Source organism: Acomys russatus, chromosome 16, assembly GCF_903995435.1.
Source record: "Acomys russatus chromosome 16, mAcoRus1.1, whole genome shotgun sequence".
Taxonomy (NCBI): Eukaryota; Metazoa; Chordata; class Mammalia; order Rodentia; family Muridae; genus Acomys; species Acomys russatus.
Window position 1 is genome coordinate 33,163,362 of NC_067152.1, and position 15,977 is coordinate 33,179,338.

The 15,977-nt window shown below is 45.6% G+C and overlaps 1 protein-coding gene across 7 annotated transcripts in view; it reads right to left on the reverse strand.

Annotated features, from left to right (window-relative positions):
* The window catches only part of Bptf (bromodomain PHD finger transcription factor), a 100,208-nt gene that overhangs the window by 61,667 nt on the left and 22,564 nt on the right, over positions 1–15,977 (reverse strand). For all 7 annotated transcript variants that reach the window (XM_051158930.1, XM_051158926.1, XM_051158925.1 and 4 more), the window contains exons 2-3: positions 14,060–14,882; positions 1,409–1,632 (exon numbers count right to left, since the gene is read on the reverse strand). In XM_051158930.1, the coding sequence (XP_051014887.1) occupies positions 1,409–1,632; positions 14,060–14,882 (1,047 nt within the window). The remainder of the gene's footprint in view (positions 1–1,408; positions 1,633–14,059; positions 14,883–15,977) is intronic.

Genomic DNA, 15,977 nt, shown 5'->3' on the forward strand with positions numbered 1-15,977 from the left:
GCAAGGGAATGTTTGTACCCTGAGCCATGTACATGCACATATTCCTGTATCTACATGTATGTAGCATATTTGTCTTTGGTTCATTATATTACTGACCCCTTGTTTATTTCTTTTAAAGACTGATTGATTGATTTTTATGTATATGAGTGCTCTTTCTGCATGTACACCTACATGCTAGGAAAAAGGCATCAGATCTCATTATAGATGGTTGTGAGTCACCAGGTGGTTGCTGGGAATTGAACTCAAGACCCCTGGAAGAGCAGACAGTGCTCTTAGCCTCTGAGCCATCTCTCCAGCTCCACTCGCCTCCTTGCTTATTTTATAATGCCTCGCAGTGAGAAACTGGCCATGCTCTCCATAGAGAATCACCCCAGTGCTTGGATAAGGACAGCCATGGTAAAGCAGCTTCAGAACTGCTAAACCTCACGGGAAACACGTCTACCTCTACAGTGTGAGGTTTACAAAGGCAAGGGAACAGAGCGCTCCTCTTGGGGTTCGCAGTCCTGGTTTATATTGCCTTTCTTCAGTGTTCTCCACCTTCATTTTGGTTGTATTTCTTAAATTACGGTTATCTGGTCCATTTTCCAGGCTTAGAAAAATTTTGTTGGGGAGTGAGGATGAACCTCGGTAATAGAGTGCTTGTCTGGCCCAGCAGTGACAGGACAAAACACCTTCTGGGGAACTCAAGACGGTTGTCTAAAACATGTTCTTTTTTTTTTTTTAAAGATGTATTTATTTATTATTGGCATACAGTGCTCTGCCTGCACATACACCTGCAGGCCAGAGAGGGAATCAGATCACATTACAGATGGTTGTGAGTCACCATGTGGTTGCTGGAAATGGAACTCAGGACTCCTGGAAAAGCAAGCTTAGCCTCCCAGCCATCTCTCAAGCCCCTTAAAACATGATGTTCTAAAAGCTGAGGACACAGGAAACAAAAATTGTGTCCATCTGATTTTGTGTGGGGTAGGAGTAATCTGGCTGAAATAAATAAAACATTCTATAAAGTTGTCTATAGGCTGGAAAGAATGGACTGACAAGACACAAATGAACCAGGCAAGGTGGAACGTCCCTCATAGTCCCAATACTCTGATGGCTGAGGCAGGAGGATCATGATGAGTTCAGGGTCAACCTCAACCCATCCTGTCATTAAACAAACAAGATACAAATGACTTGTGTGGGTCTAGGGGGTACTATCAATGACCAAGGCAAGAAACAAAACACTAAAATGCACAGCACCCTAATTAGCACTGGCATGGATAGGATCACTGTAGAAAACCAATGACATAAGAGTCAAAGAAAGGCATATTTAGCTGGGACCTCTTGGCACACTTTCAATGTTCAGAATGTTTACACTAAGAGGTTATCTCAAGTTTAACAACAAAAATCCAGCAAGAATGCCCCTCACCATTAGCTGCCGCTAGAAAGGACTTGTTGCTGCCTCGAGCTTTGTTGGTCAGGTCTTCAGTTACGTCCATGTGCTGGTGCATCTCTTCTCGAATCTCCTCAAGAATTTTGCACAGTTCTGCTTCCCAGTAATCTTTGTCTAGACAGTCTATTAATTCTGCAAGCTGGACTTTTGTGCTGTAGTACCAAACTTTCTTTTCATTTTCATTTTCTGTGTCTTCTTCTCTGTAGTAAAATCAGGGAGAAGGACATTAGACACAACAGCACTTACCCAATAAGCATGTGCCCACCAAGTTCAACTGTGCAATGCCAAGACTGCGTGCTGACGCTCAACTGCTCTTCATCTAAACACCGTCTCACTGCCTGGATTTCTGAGCCCATGATACATAGGTAAAAATAAGTGCAGCATTCATGAGTAGAGAGCTTATTGCAAATGCCTAACTTTAACACCCTGAGCCATGATTGGAGGGCTTGGCAAGGAGCAGCCTAACTTCAAGCAACTCTCCTGCAGCAGACGGTGAGTCTTAACCAGCACCTCTGAAAGTCACACAGCTTGGGACGCTGCAAGCGCAGCACACACTTATACAGTCTAGAAACATCTCCACCAGCTAGGAGGCTTCACTAAGTCCCAAGCCCTGTGGGAGCCATATTTAATTCAGCAACAGTGTCTCATCTATCTCCTTTCTTCCTGTCTTTTGTTTTGTTTTTTAGATTCTATTTTCATTTTATGTGGGTGTGGCCTTTATGTATAACTGTACCACATGCATACAGTGTCCAGAGAGGCTAGAGGAGGAAGGATACTGGACGTCCGGGAACTGGTGCTAACCTGCCATGTGGATGCTGAGAATCTCGGAAAGAGCAGCAGTGCAACCATCTCTACACACACGCACACCCACCCCAAGAAGAAATGCTGTGCTGGGGGATGTTCAGTGGATGAAGTGCTGCTACAGAAGCATAGTCAATGACAGGCAGTGTGCATCCTCTGTAGTATTTTCCACACACTGTGCTCAATTCAGTATTTTTGCCACAGAAGTGATGACAGCAGTTCTGGCCAACATGCACAGTATTCTATTTCAGATTCCCTCAAAGCTGGGCACTTGTCGGCAAGGATAACCAACTTTGTTTTGCCCTGTCTGATCATCTTCAGAGTCTGTTTGTCTCCACACGTATTTTCCACTTTTCCTAACAAGTTTGAGTCTAGAAGTGATCAACTCCAGAGTTTTTCAACTTCTGTGCAGCCACCATCTTCCTGCCTTAGATGTAGGACAGTCCCCAACCAAGAGCAGCTGTCAAGATGGCCAGGGAGCAATTCTACTGAGATCTTATGACTAGCATTACAGTGATATTAATTGAATTTCCAAAGCTAACAACGTCAGCCTTCTCAGCAGATTCATTAAAAGGTCTTAAACACAGTGCTATGTCAAAAATTGACAGTGTCAGGGCTCAAGAGATGGCTCAGCGGTTAAGAGCACTGTTTGCTCTTCCAAAGGTCCTGAGTTCAATTCCCAGATGGTGGCTCATGACCATCTATAAAGAGAGCCGGTGCCCTCTTCTCGTATGCAGGCATACATACAAGCAGGACACTGTATATATAATAAATAAATCTTTTAAAAATTGACAGTGTCAAGTGCTTAGAGAGCTCTGACTTAAGCTCTGACAGCCTAAAAGCTATAGATAATTCCTTTTTTCTTTCTTTCTTTCTTTTTTCCTTTCCTTTTCTTTTTTTTTTTTTTTTAAACTTTCTAAAACTTCAGCCTTACAGCTTTCTCACTGTAAAGAGGTCATGGCCGGGTGGTGGTGGCACACACCTTTAATTCCAGCACTTGGGAGGCAGAGGCAGGTGGATTCTGTGCGTTCGAGGCCAGCCTGGTCTACAAGGTGAGTCCAGGACAGCCAACGCTACACAGAGAAACCCTGTCTTGAAAAACAAAACAAAACAAAAAAACAAAAAAGAGCTCATACTCTCTCTCTCTCTCTCTCCCTTTTTTGCTCCCTCCCTCCCTCCCCCCCCCCCACCCCCCCCCCACCCTTCTCCTTTCCTCTTCCTGTCCCTGTCATGTAACCTGGTGAGCTTGAATTCCTCATTTCACCTCCAGGATGCTAGAATCACAGTTGAGCACCACTGTGCCTAACTTAGAAAACTCTGGGGACAGAACCCAGGGTTTCATCCGAGGTAAGCATACCCTTTACCACCTCAGTCATTCAGAAACACAGTCATGCTCCACATGATGGCATTTCAAGTCCACTGATGGAGCCCAGACAGTGGAGGTCCTACATAAGTATGCAGTCCAGTGGCATCGGCCTATTAACTACATTCTATGGTGCTTATTAATGAAGACAAACTTACCTATGCTGCTTTTCTCAAAACATACCTGACAAGTAATATGTAGCTTGCAACTACCAATTTCAACTGAGCAAAACAAACAAACAAAAACATTCTGCCTAAGAACTATTTTAGGGGATGGTGCTAAAGAGATGGGTCAGCGGTTAGAGCATGTACTGCTCATGCAGAGGACCAGCCAGCACCTACATCAGGTGGCTGTACTACTCCAGTTCCAGGGGGCCTGGTGCCCTCTTCTGGCCTCTATTGACACTGCACCCTTGTGCACATACCCATACATAGATACATAAAAACATATACAAAAACAGAGGGGATAACCTAGATGGTAAAGGCATTTGTCCCCAAGCATGATGGCCTGAGTTTGATCCCTTGAATCCACATGGTGGAAAGAGAACAAACTCTCCCAAGTTATCTTTATCTTCTGAACACACACACACACACACACACACACACACACACACACACACACACGGGGGGGGGGGGGGGGGGGGGGGGGGGAGGATAAATAAATAAATAAATGTTAATTTTTTAAAGAATTAAGTTTCTTGCCAGGTGTGGTAGCGCATGCCTGTAATTCCAGCACTTGAGAAGCAGGTGGTTTGCTCTGAGTTCAAGGCCAGCCTGGTCCACAAAGCTAGTCCAGGACAGCCAAGGCTACACAGAGGAACCCTGTCTAGAAAAGCAACCCCCACCCCGCCAAAAATTAAAGTTTCAGAGTAGAAAGCACACTTGGGGTATATAAGAGTGGAGTTGTGCAAGCAGAATTCTGAGTGCTTGTGAGAAAACAAGATGAATCTTGTGCCCTCAGTTTCTTCAAAAGCAGGGAACTGCTCTTGGAATGTGCTTTCGTGCCCTTCCAGGTGTGGCATGCAGGGGTGAGACTAGTCATTACCACTGGCTACTGGTATTATTTATGTGCCATTTGCAGCGTGCCCACCACACAAGGCTTATCCTTGTACTGGCCACTTTACTCATGTCCTCTTAAAGCTCAGAATATAAACTGGTGCTCTGAATAAGTGGGCTATCGCATAAGACTTTAGTCGGCCTCAGTTTTAGGCTCCATTCCCCCAGGTTCACACTGCTAACTAGACTGGTAAGCAATTATGAAAATATGACAGTATAACAGGAAAAAATTCAAAGTGGAGAGTCTGCCAATTCCTTAGATTTCCTTTTCCTATTTAAACCGTGTAGTCAGTATGTCTCCCACTGTGCAAGTATGCCTGTTGCGGCCATAAGACTGCATAGCACCTCCTGGAGCTGGAGTTACAGCAGTCTGTGAGCACCTAGCATCGGTGCTCAGAACCAAACGTGGGCCCTCTGTTAGACAGGCCGCAAGCTCTTAACCACGGTGCCATCTCTCCAGCTCCCCATTCTGTTGATTTCCTCAAGCAGCCCACAAACTACTGAAAGGATCCCTAACAACTAAAGCGCATGTGGACTCTTCTCTGGTCTCTGCGGAATTTCCCCTTACAACAACTCACTGCTTCAGGCAGAATCCGCTCTACAGCTGGGTGCTTTCAATAAGTTTTTACTTATAACAAACTTACTCAAACCTGTGGTGATTACAACAGGTAGTTCTGATTCTGTCTGCCGGCAGGACGTGAAACACATGTAACGCGCCCTCCGCACAACCCCTTCCAACGGCTCACGGCAGCCATGCCTTTTTACTCCATGTTCTCTACCCAGGCACGCGTGCTCCGCATGCTTCAACACCTCCACCCAGCCCCATCCACAAGCTCTGCACTCTTCACTCCCTTGTTTACACCGCTCTAAAACTGGAGTGCTGGCAACTACCTTTTATTCTTCTCACTGGGAGCCACCCCCCACCCCCAACCACACACAGGGTTTCTCTTGTAGTCCTGCCTGTCCTGGACTTTGTAGACCAGGTTGTCATAAAACTCACAGTCATATATATGACAGGTTTTTCCCCCCTAGACGTAGAATAAATTCATTACAAACATAGTAGCAAAATACTAAAGACAATTGCTGATGCCAAAGCCACCCTGTCTGTTCACACTTATGCTCTGGACTGTCTGCAGTTTATTTAATCAAAGCCAGTGTCCTAACTGTACAAGTAACAACAACCTCTCGCCTGTATACATAGTATTGATCTATGAGTCTATCTGGCTTTGGAGGACGCTTTGGTCCTCCATGGCCTGAGTTCTAGCTCACTGGAACTAGCCCAGCTGCACACAGATGCTCACTGCCAAGGGTCCTCACCACTTTACTGGGCGACAGGAAAAGACAGGGTAGGAAGAAAAACTCCTAAGTATAGCTATGAGCAAACACATATTCCAGGTGTGCACTTTACAGCTTGACACACATTAGGTAGGACTGACTTCTGAAGCAACGGTGAGTCTGAAAGTTTCTCATAGGAAGCTTCAAGCTTCTTCTCTCAACTCCACAGACGAGGAAGAAGTCCTGTGATGGCTGATACCGGGCCCTCAAATTCAGGTCTGCCTAAACCCTCAGTGTTAGCTTGTTTGGAGATGTATTTGCCCACAGGTTTTGAAATGAAATCATTCCAGACTCCAATGACCTTATAAGAGGGAAGGAGGCAGTGCAGAAAACAGACAGCCTAAGGGATGGTCTGTCCAAGAGCTAGAGAGGCTCAGGGCAGTGTCTGAGAGCCTTCAGAAGGAGCCTGGCTTCCAGGGTTTCAGGCTCTGAGCCATCCAATTAAACCCTGCTTGTAGTGCTGTCAAAGCAGCCCCAGCAGATGCCCAAAGCTTGGTACCAGAAAGTGGAGTGCTACGGGGAAACCCTCTCAACTATGGAAAGGGCTTTGAATTGAGAATGGGGAAAAGGCTAAACAACAATCTTGGGCACTTGATAGAAAAGGCCAGGGCTGACCTGAAGCAAAGGAAGTCAGCTGTTCGGCTATCAACAGCCGAGAAGAAAGGATTCTCTGTCCCAGAACCTGGATGACACCTTGACACCTGACTTCTGGCCTTCAGGGCTAGCTTCATTGCCACTAGAGTTTTGTCACAGTGACCCTCCCTCCTCAACAGAAGCAACAATTCGTCACCGAGACACAGCCAGCTCCGCCAGGTCAGGAGCACCTGTCCCACCGTCTGACCACCCATCTTGATTCCATCCTGACTCCCCACAAGGCAAGTGATCTTGAATAACAGCTGACTTCCCTCTGCTTCTCCACTGAAACTCTGACAGTTCTTCCAACAACATACTGTTTTTGAACTACATACATTAAAATATGTAGGGGCTGGAGAGATGACTCAGAGGCTAAGAGCACACACTGACTGCTCCTCCAGAGGTCCTGAGTTCAATTCCCAGCAACGACATGGTGGCTCACAACCATCTATAATGTGATCTGATGCACTCTTCTGGCCTGTAGTTATACATGCAGATAGAGCGGTGTATACATAGTAAATAAATCTTGGGGGGGGGGGCTTTAAGCTGGGTATGGTGGCACACGCCTTTAATCCCAGCACTCAGGAGGCAAAGGCAGGTGGATCGCTGTCAGTTCAAGGCCACCCCCTGACCTACAAAGTGAGTTCAGGACAGCCAAGGCTACACAGAGAAACCCTGTCTCGGGGAAAAAAAAAAATCAGAGAGGAGTTGCAGGTTTGGTTTTGTTTCTTTTCCGGACAGGGTTTCTCTGTGTAGTCTTGGCTGTCCTGGACTCGCTTTGCAGACCAGGCTGACCTCAAACTCACAGAGATCCACAGGCCTCTGTCTCCTGAGTGCTGGGATTACAGGTGAGCATTACCATGCCTGGCTGAATATGGGTTTTATACCCATGCACGCAATACCCAAAGAGGCCTGAAGAGGGTGTCAGACACCGCAGAACTAGAGCACCAGGCAGTTAGGTGCTGGTCCTCTGAAGAACAGCCAATGGACCTTAACTCCTGAGCCATCCATCTCTCTAGCCCCATAGCCTTGATTTTAAAAGCTAAACCAACTCAAGTTGCAGGCTTTCGAAATGACTGTTTAGAAGTTGCTGCAGCATACAGTAAGGTTAGAAACACTTTTTGAAAATGTAGTGTGTGTGTGTGTGTGTGTGTGTGTGTGTGTGTGTGTGTGTAGCGCAGAGGTATCCTGTCCGCTCCTTGGAGCTGCAGTTAGAGGCAGCTGTGAGCTGCCAGCCAGCATGAGTACACTCTAACCACTGTTAGAAACATTCTTACAAACAGCTTCAGGGTTGGGGGCAAGTTATTTAATCTCCCTTAGCCTTAGTCTCACCATCTAGAAATTACAGGCAGGTGCAAAACCTGTATCACTCCACTGCTGTAAAGAACTGTATATAAAATATAAAATGCTCAGGACTGCCGGGCGGTGGTGGCACACGCCCTTAATCCCATCACTTGGGAGGCAGAGGCAGGCAGGTCATTCCGAGTTGTGAGGCCAAGGCTACACAGAGAAACCCTGTCTTGGGGAAAAAAAAAAAAAAAAAAGCTCAGGACTTTGGACTGTTTTTAAAGCTAAAGACCTAGACCACTGATCATTAGCTTCAAAGATGTCAATCTGCATCTACACGTGTACCTGACACCTCTGGTCTCTATGTAGAAAGAGTAGCTCAAGAAAAGACTATGGAAACCAAAAGGCAAGGAGAAGGCGGTCAGTGAGAGGCTACAGTAGGTAAAGGTGCTTGTCACCAACGCTGACATTTCCCAGGACCCAAATGATAAGAGCAAAGAGCAAACTGCAGAAGGTGTTCCACACAGGCACTGTGCGGCAAATATGATCTCTGCCCTCCACCCAAGTAAGTGAAAAAGAACTTAGGGCAGGCCGGTGATGGCACACGCCTTTAACAGCAGCGCTTGGAAGGCAGAGGCAGGTGGATCAATTTAAGTTTGAGGCCAGCCTGGTCTACAGAGAGGCTACACAGAGAACCTCTGCCTCAAAAAAAAAAAAAACAAAAACAAAAACAAAAACAAAAACACCTTACAGCAATAGCTTGTTTCAAAACTAACAAAATAATTTTTTAGAGAGAAATTTTTTAAAAGACATAAATTCAGGAAAAAGGAAAGATAATTTAAAGAGCTGAAAGCCAGTGGTCACATTAAAAAAGAAAAAAGGGGGTTGGAGAGATGGCTCAGAGGTTAAGAGCAGTAACTGTTCTTAGTTCTGAGTTCAATTCCCGGCAACCACGTGGTGGTTCACAACCACCTATAATGTGATCCGATGTCCTCTTCTGGCCTGCAGGTGTACATGCACAAAGAGCACTCCTATACATAAAATAAATAAATAATTTTTTTTTTTTTTTTTTAAAGAAAAGCCAAGAAGGCCTAACCCTGTTGGGGGGATGGTCTGATGTACTTTGATGCTAATTAGTGCTTACAGTCTCTGTAACCCAACTTTTGCTTAATAAAAAGCCATCCCACCTGGGCAGGGCAGGAGATAGGTGGGGCTAGGAGAGGAAGGAATTCTGGGACTAAGAAGGACTGCCAAGAGGAAAAGGAGAGAGCTGAAGGGAAGAGAGGAAGGCCGCCATGGGTTAGCTGGAGGAGAAGCACATGGCCGGCGTGGATGGAGAATCCGGCCCAGATGAAGAACATGAGCAAGGATATGGGATTATGGATGGGAGGTAGCTTGATAGAAATTATTGGAAGCAGATGGCATGGGATTGAGACAGGGATCCCATGCCTGCCCCACTATGGGAGGTAGTTTAGAGGATTCATATCTGCCCTGCTCCAGGTTAACTAAGGCTATTTTAAAATATAACAAGTGTCTGTGTCTTTATTGATTGCTAGCCGGACCTACAGATAATACTGATAATACAGATAATACATGTACTTTTAAAAACAATATAACCCCAAACTCAGCTGCTGAGAATCAGCATTCTACTCTTGACAGGTATCGGGTAGGGGGCTGGGGGAGGGTGCAGCTCTGAAACAGAGCTGGCTGCCGGTTATTTAAGCAGACTTCTAAAGACCCCTCTCCCCTCTTCAAGCCACCAAAAGTCTAGTCTCCAGAAAATACAGTACAGCTGATATTCTCTGCACCAAAAGCCCCCAGGCCTGGTATGAACAGATTCAGAACTGAGGCTTCCAGTGACACAAGAAATGCTGCATGCACCACACATGCAAACCTGCTTCTAAATGCACAGTGCAACCAGGCCCCTGTCTCCAAACAGGATGCCAGAAAAGGCCTGTTCAGGCCACTAACCGACGCACTAGATTGAGCTGAGGAAGGACACAGACAGTGGGGACTTCCTAACACACATACTGTGACTGTCACCCTATAGTTAAGCTTGAAATTGACATGGTCCACCCACTTGCTTAGTGCTTCCAATTAGCTGGTAGTTCCAAAGTATTAACCAGCAGCTTAAAACTGAAGCCGAAAAGACATCTGAGGTTAAAGGCCAAAACAGGTAAAGGTAGAGGCGGCTTAGAAAAAAATTAAACCATGCAGCAATGGGGGAGGAAATGCGTATAAATAGACACAGGACCTGGGCGTGGCAGTGCACACCTGTAACCCCAGCACTCAGGAGCCTAAGGCCAGCCTAGAATCCTGGGTGTCTATATGCCAGCTCTTGAAAGGTTAAGGATGAAAGACTGCTGGGAATCTAAGGACAGCTTGTGCTACATAGAAACCCTGTCTTAAGGAAACCAAACAAAAATATTAAAATAATACCCTCAGAATGGTAAAACACTACATCCATAAAGTAAAATCAGGATTTTGTTATATTTATTAAAGTAAAAGCCGGGCAGTGGTGATGCACACCTTTAATCCCAGCACTTGGGAGGCAGAGGCAGGTGGATCGCTATGAGTTCGAGACCAGCCTGGTCTACAAAGCATACACAGAGAAACCATGTCTCAAAAAAACAAAAAAAAGGAAAAGAAAGTAAAGACTCAGGGTTGTTATTTTTACAAATAGTAATAGGACAAACGAACTTTTTTTTTTTTTTAATATATCCAGTGTTCTGCCTGCGTGTATGCCCTGTGCCCTAGAAGAGGGCACCATATCTTATCATAGATGGTTGTGAGGCACCATGCTGTTGGGAATTGAGCTCAGGCACTCTGGAAGAGCAACCAGTGCTCTTAGCCTCTGTGCCATCTCTCCAGCCTGACAAATGAGCTCTTAAAAATAAAAAATATGCCGGGCGTGGTGGCGCACCCCTTTAATCCCAGCACTCAGGAGGCAGAGGCAGGCAGATCGCTGTGAGTTCGAGGCCAGCCTGGTCTACAAAGTGAGTCCAGGATGGCCAAGGCTACACAGAAAAACCCTGTCTCGAAAAACCAAAAACAAAAACAAAAACAAAAGCAAAACAAACAAACAAACAAAAATGCCGGGCGGTAATGGCACACGCCTTTAACCCCAGCACTTGGGAGGCAGAGGCAGGCAGATTGCTGTGAGTTCGAGGCCGGCCTGGTCTACAAAGAAGTCCAGGATAACCAAGGATACACAGAGAGACCCTGTCTCGAAAACCCAAAAATAAAATAAAATTTAAAAAATGAGGCTGGAGAGACGGCTCAGCAGTTAAGAGCGTGTACTGTTTTTTGTGGTTTTGTTTTGTTTTTTAGACATGGACTCTATATGTAGTTGTGGCTGACTTCTACTTCAGAGATCTGCCTGTCACCGCCTCCCCCGTACTGAGATTAAAGGGGTACACCACCACACCTGGTCTTTTTTATGGGGTTAGGGGAGTGGTGTACTCTTCTTGTAGAGTTCTGGGTTCAATTCCCAGCACTGACACAGTTCCAGAAGATCCAGGACTCTCTGGCCTCCATGGGCAGTGGGCACACACAGTACAAACACGGTTTTTTTTTTCTCTCCCCAAGACAGGGGTTCTCTGTGTAGCTTGGTTGGTGTGGAATCACTTTGTAGACCAGGCTGGCCTCAAATTCACAAAGATCCACCTGCCTCTGCCTCCCAAGTGCTGGGATTACGGGTGTGTACCACAAAACATTTTAAAAAGATAGACATTTTAAAAAGACAGACAGACAGACAGATTAAATAAATAGATTTGAAAATATTGGGGGTAGATAGCCAGCTCAGCCAGCCATTAAGTCACTGGCTGCTCTTGAAGAGAACTCAGGATTGGTTCCTAACACCCACAAGGTAGCTCACACCTTCTATAATTCAAGTTAGAAAATCACCCAAGCTGGGCATTGTGGCGTACACTTTTAACCCCAGCACTTGGGAGGCAGAGGCAGGCGGGTCACTGTTAGTTTGAGGCCAGTCTGGTGGTCTACAGAGAGAGCCCAGGACAGCCAAGGCTACACAGAGAAACCCTGTCTTGAAAAACCAAAAGGAAAAAAAGAAAAAAGGAAAACCACCTTATTTTGGCCTCTGCAGGCACTGCAGGCAATGGTGCAGACAAACAGACAAACCTGCTGGCAATACCCTCATACACATACATTTTTAAAAAGTAAATATATGATGCAGGCAAAACACCAGTGCACATAAAATAAAAATGAATAAATTATTGGGCTGGAGAGATGGCTCAGAGGTTAAGAGTAATGCCTACTCTTCCAAAGGTCCTGAATTCAATTACCAGCAGCCATATGGTGATCTAATGCCCTCTTCTGGCCTGCAGGTGTACGTACATGCAGGCAAAACACTGTATACACAATAATAAATAAATCTTTTTTTTTTCTTTTTTTTTTTCTTTTTTTTTTTTTTTTTTTTTTTTGGTTTTTAGAGACAGGGTTTCTCTGTGTAATCTTGGCTGTCCTGGACTCACTTTGTAGACCAGTCTGACCTTGAACTCACAGTGATCTGCCTGCCTCTGCCTCCCAAGTGCTGGGATTAAAGGCGTGTGCTACCACACCCAGCCAAATAAATAAATCCTTAAAAAAATTTAAATATATGGAATATAAGAAAAAGTGAATATTAGGGTTTAGAGATCAACATTTAAAAATAAAAAATCTAAGAGAGGCAGAGGCAATCACTTCTCTGTGAGTCTAAGGCCAGCCTGCTCTACACAGTAAGTTCTAGGCCAGCCAGAACTAATTAAAGAATGAGACTCTGTCCAAATAAAACAGGCAGGGGCTGGAGAGCTGGCTCAGAGGTTTAAGAGCACCGTCTGCTCTTCTGAAGGTCCCGAGTTCAATTCCCAGCAACCACATGGTGGCTTACAACCAGCTGGAATGAGATCTGGTGCCTTCTTGTGGTGAGCAGGCATCCGTGTGGGCAGAATACTGTATAAGTAATAAATAAATCTTAAAAAAAAAACCTCGAGGAAAACTGAAGAGGAAAGACAAAAGTCAAAGAAGGGCAAAGATAGCACAATGTTCAACAGCGTGATCACACAAGACAGCACAAAAGGGCTCGTGGGAGGGAAGGCAGCGGCAGACATCAGTATCACAGGAACCCACTGCTAGGACGAGCCAACAAAACACTCAATGAGTGACAACAGATCTGTCTGTTTCTAGAAACAGAAAATTCCACAGGCGTCTAGCAAAGTAAATTACACAACAAATCAAGTGTCAGATCTCAGAGTCTCACTAGTGGATCACGGCTCTCCCTCCTTCCACACCGTACCCTCAACTCCATCACATCAGAGTTTTGTCTTGACCTAATTCCAGGAACTGGAAGAAAGTCTAAAACTGTAAAAGCTCAAAATACCAAGTGGTCGGTACCCTCCACCAGGGCTCTAAGGACGCTCCACACTCAGCCCGACGCCCTCAAGAGGCGGAGCAGAGTGAAGCTGGCCCCACTTGCCCTGTTTCTCTTGTGCATCTGTTCACTTTTGTGGTGCTGGGAGTGAACAGAGAGGGGGCCTCACACACGCTAGGCGGACACTTTTAACACTAAGCTTCCTTCCGAGCTTCTTCTTTTATTTTGAGCCAAGGTCTCACTAAATTGGCCAGACTAGCCTTGAAACTCACTCTGTAGAGCAGAGCAGACCTTGAACTTGTGAACCTCCTGCCCCACAGGCCTGATTTCAAATTGTTTCTCAAAACCCCATGACTCAGACTATGATCCCGGTGTTAGGATCTCCTGGGGACTGCTACCAATAATGACCGCCCAGGACCCCGCAGCTTTGCTCCTGCTGCTGCCCTGTGCTGAAACTAAAGAGAAGGCTAAAGCCCTAAGACCAAGTAAGGCGCAAAGCTCCCAGCTGGCTGAGGGAGGCTCCCAGCACCCCAGTAGGACATGGCTTCTTCCTCTGGTGCTGAAATGAACAGTATGCATGCTGCATCCCTCATGAACTCATTCACTTCACAGTTTTTAAAATACCACATTAATGCCATACTCCTTCCACCGCAAAAGTCTTTAACTGCAATTCATTAATAAGCCACAGGCTCTGCACAACAACACGGGCACAGCTCTGCCATGTCAACCATGACGGAAGGTTTCCCTCTACGTATGTACAAAAAAGTATAGCCAGATTTACTTACATTACGAGTCTTCGGTTTAAAAACCAGTATTTCCTCCGGCTTCTGTCATACCCAATAGGCTCGTGTCGAACATACGGTTTATTCTTTTGGACTTCAGCAACACAGTCAGTCACACCAGGCACCTTGTGGGCTACACAGACTTCACACTGCCACTCGTCCTCTGGCACCTCTTCAAGAGGTGGCTTCACACACTCTAAATGGTATACAGCTGAGCACGTCTCACAGCAAAGCAAGTCTCCCAGTTTGTGACAGACCCTACAATGGTCGTCGTACTGGATGACCCCTTCCGACATCAGCTCCTCACGAGCAATGTTGGTTGTGAGGAACTGGTCCACTAGAAACTGTAGGACTTTGATCTTGTTCTCCACTGGTCCGTATGGGTAGTCCTCGGCCTCCTGGTAAGGCAGGACATGATGGTACTCCTTATCACTCTCACAGTACACCCGCAGGACCTCCGGCCACGTCATCCCATCGATAAAATACAGGGTAGAATTCACACTGTCTTTCAGGTCCGCGGGGCCGAAGGTGGTGTTAGACGTGTCCTCTTCGCGCAGAACCGCTTTCAGAAGCGCTACGTGCATCTCCGCCATGAGTGTGCACTGCTCCTGGCTCACCAGCGCCGCACAGAAGTCCTCAAAGCAAAACGGGGACAACCTTAAAACGTTGCCAAAGTTCCGCACAACCTCATAAATGGCAATGACATTCATTATATGCTCGTTAGGCACCATTAAATCCTCAGAGGACTTCGGAAATTCAAGGGGTGGGATGTCTTTTTCTTCTAATATTGGAGAGCGAGGCCGATGTACTCTTGGTTTTCGCCTACCTGTAAATAAGGACATGATGTCAGCACAGGTTAAAATGGCACCTTGCTCCTACAAACATACCATCAGTCAGGCTTTCTACAACCCTGAAGCTAAACTGGCACCAAGACCAGGGGTTAAAGGGTACAGCGCAGTGGTAGGGCACTTAGCCTAGCTTACCTAGGCCTTAGGGCCATCCCCAGAATTATAATATACCAAAAATAACACCAGCGGGAGTCAGGAGACAGAGGCAAGTGAATCTCTGTGAGTTCCAGACTAGCCTGGTCTAAATAGTGAGATGCTGTTTCAAAATAATAAATAATTAATAATAACAACAAAAAGGTCAACGACTTAGGTTTTTTAAGTTTTTTATGACATAGTCTCATCTGCGGCCCAGGCTAGTTTGGAGTTATATAGCCCATTTATACCTGGAATTACAAGTATAACTGCAACACAACAAAATAGCTCTGATTGTTAAGGCTACAAAAAAAAAATCCAAATTCAAAGTTTTTCGTTCAATTCAATTACTTGTTTGTTTGTTTGGTTTGGTTTAGTTTCATGAGACAGGGTTTCTCTGTGTAGCTCTGGCTGTCCTGGAACTGGGATTAAAGGTATATGCCACTACGCCTAGCTTTCCATTCACCAATAAACCAGGAGTAAAGAAATAAATAAATAAAAATACAGTATAGTCAATTACCTCCTAATTAACTAAGAACCTGACAAAATAAAAAAAAAATTTTAAATATATAAGGTGACAGCACTGGGGTGGGGTAGTAGGTCTCATACTGAGTCAGACAGACTCCTCCCAACCAACAGGAAGTTCCCAGTGTGCCCCACTTTCACCAAAGGTGCTGCTGCAGGGAGCCGGTTAAGTTCAAGCTCAGGACAGGTAGGGGAAAGGCAAGAACAAGAAAGTTCCAGTACTGAAGAAGAGAAAGATGTCTTGCCAGGGAAACCAACAGAGGGCTGACATTTTTAACCAAGCAATTAAGTGCACACAGGCTATACACTGCATCCATCCACCCATCCATCCATCCATCCATGCATGCATCCACACTACCTATGTACATACATACACACACAATGCACTAGATCTAGGTGGATGTCTATGTACAAAC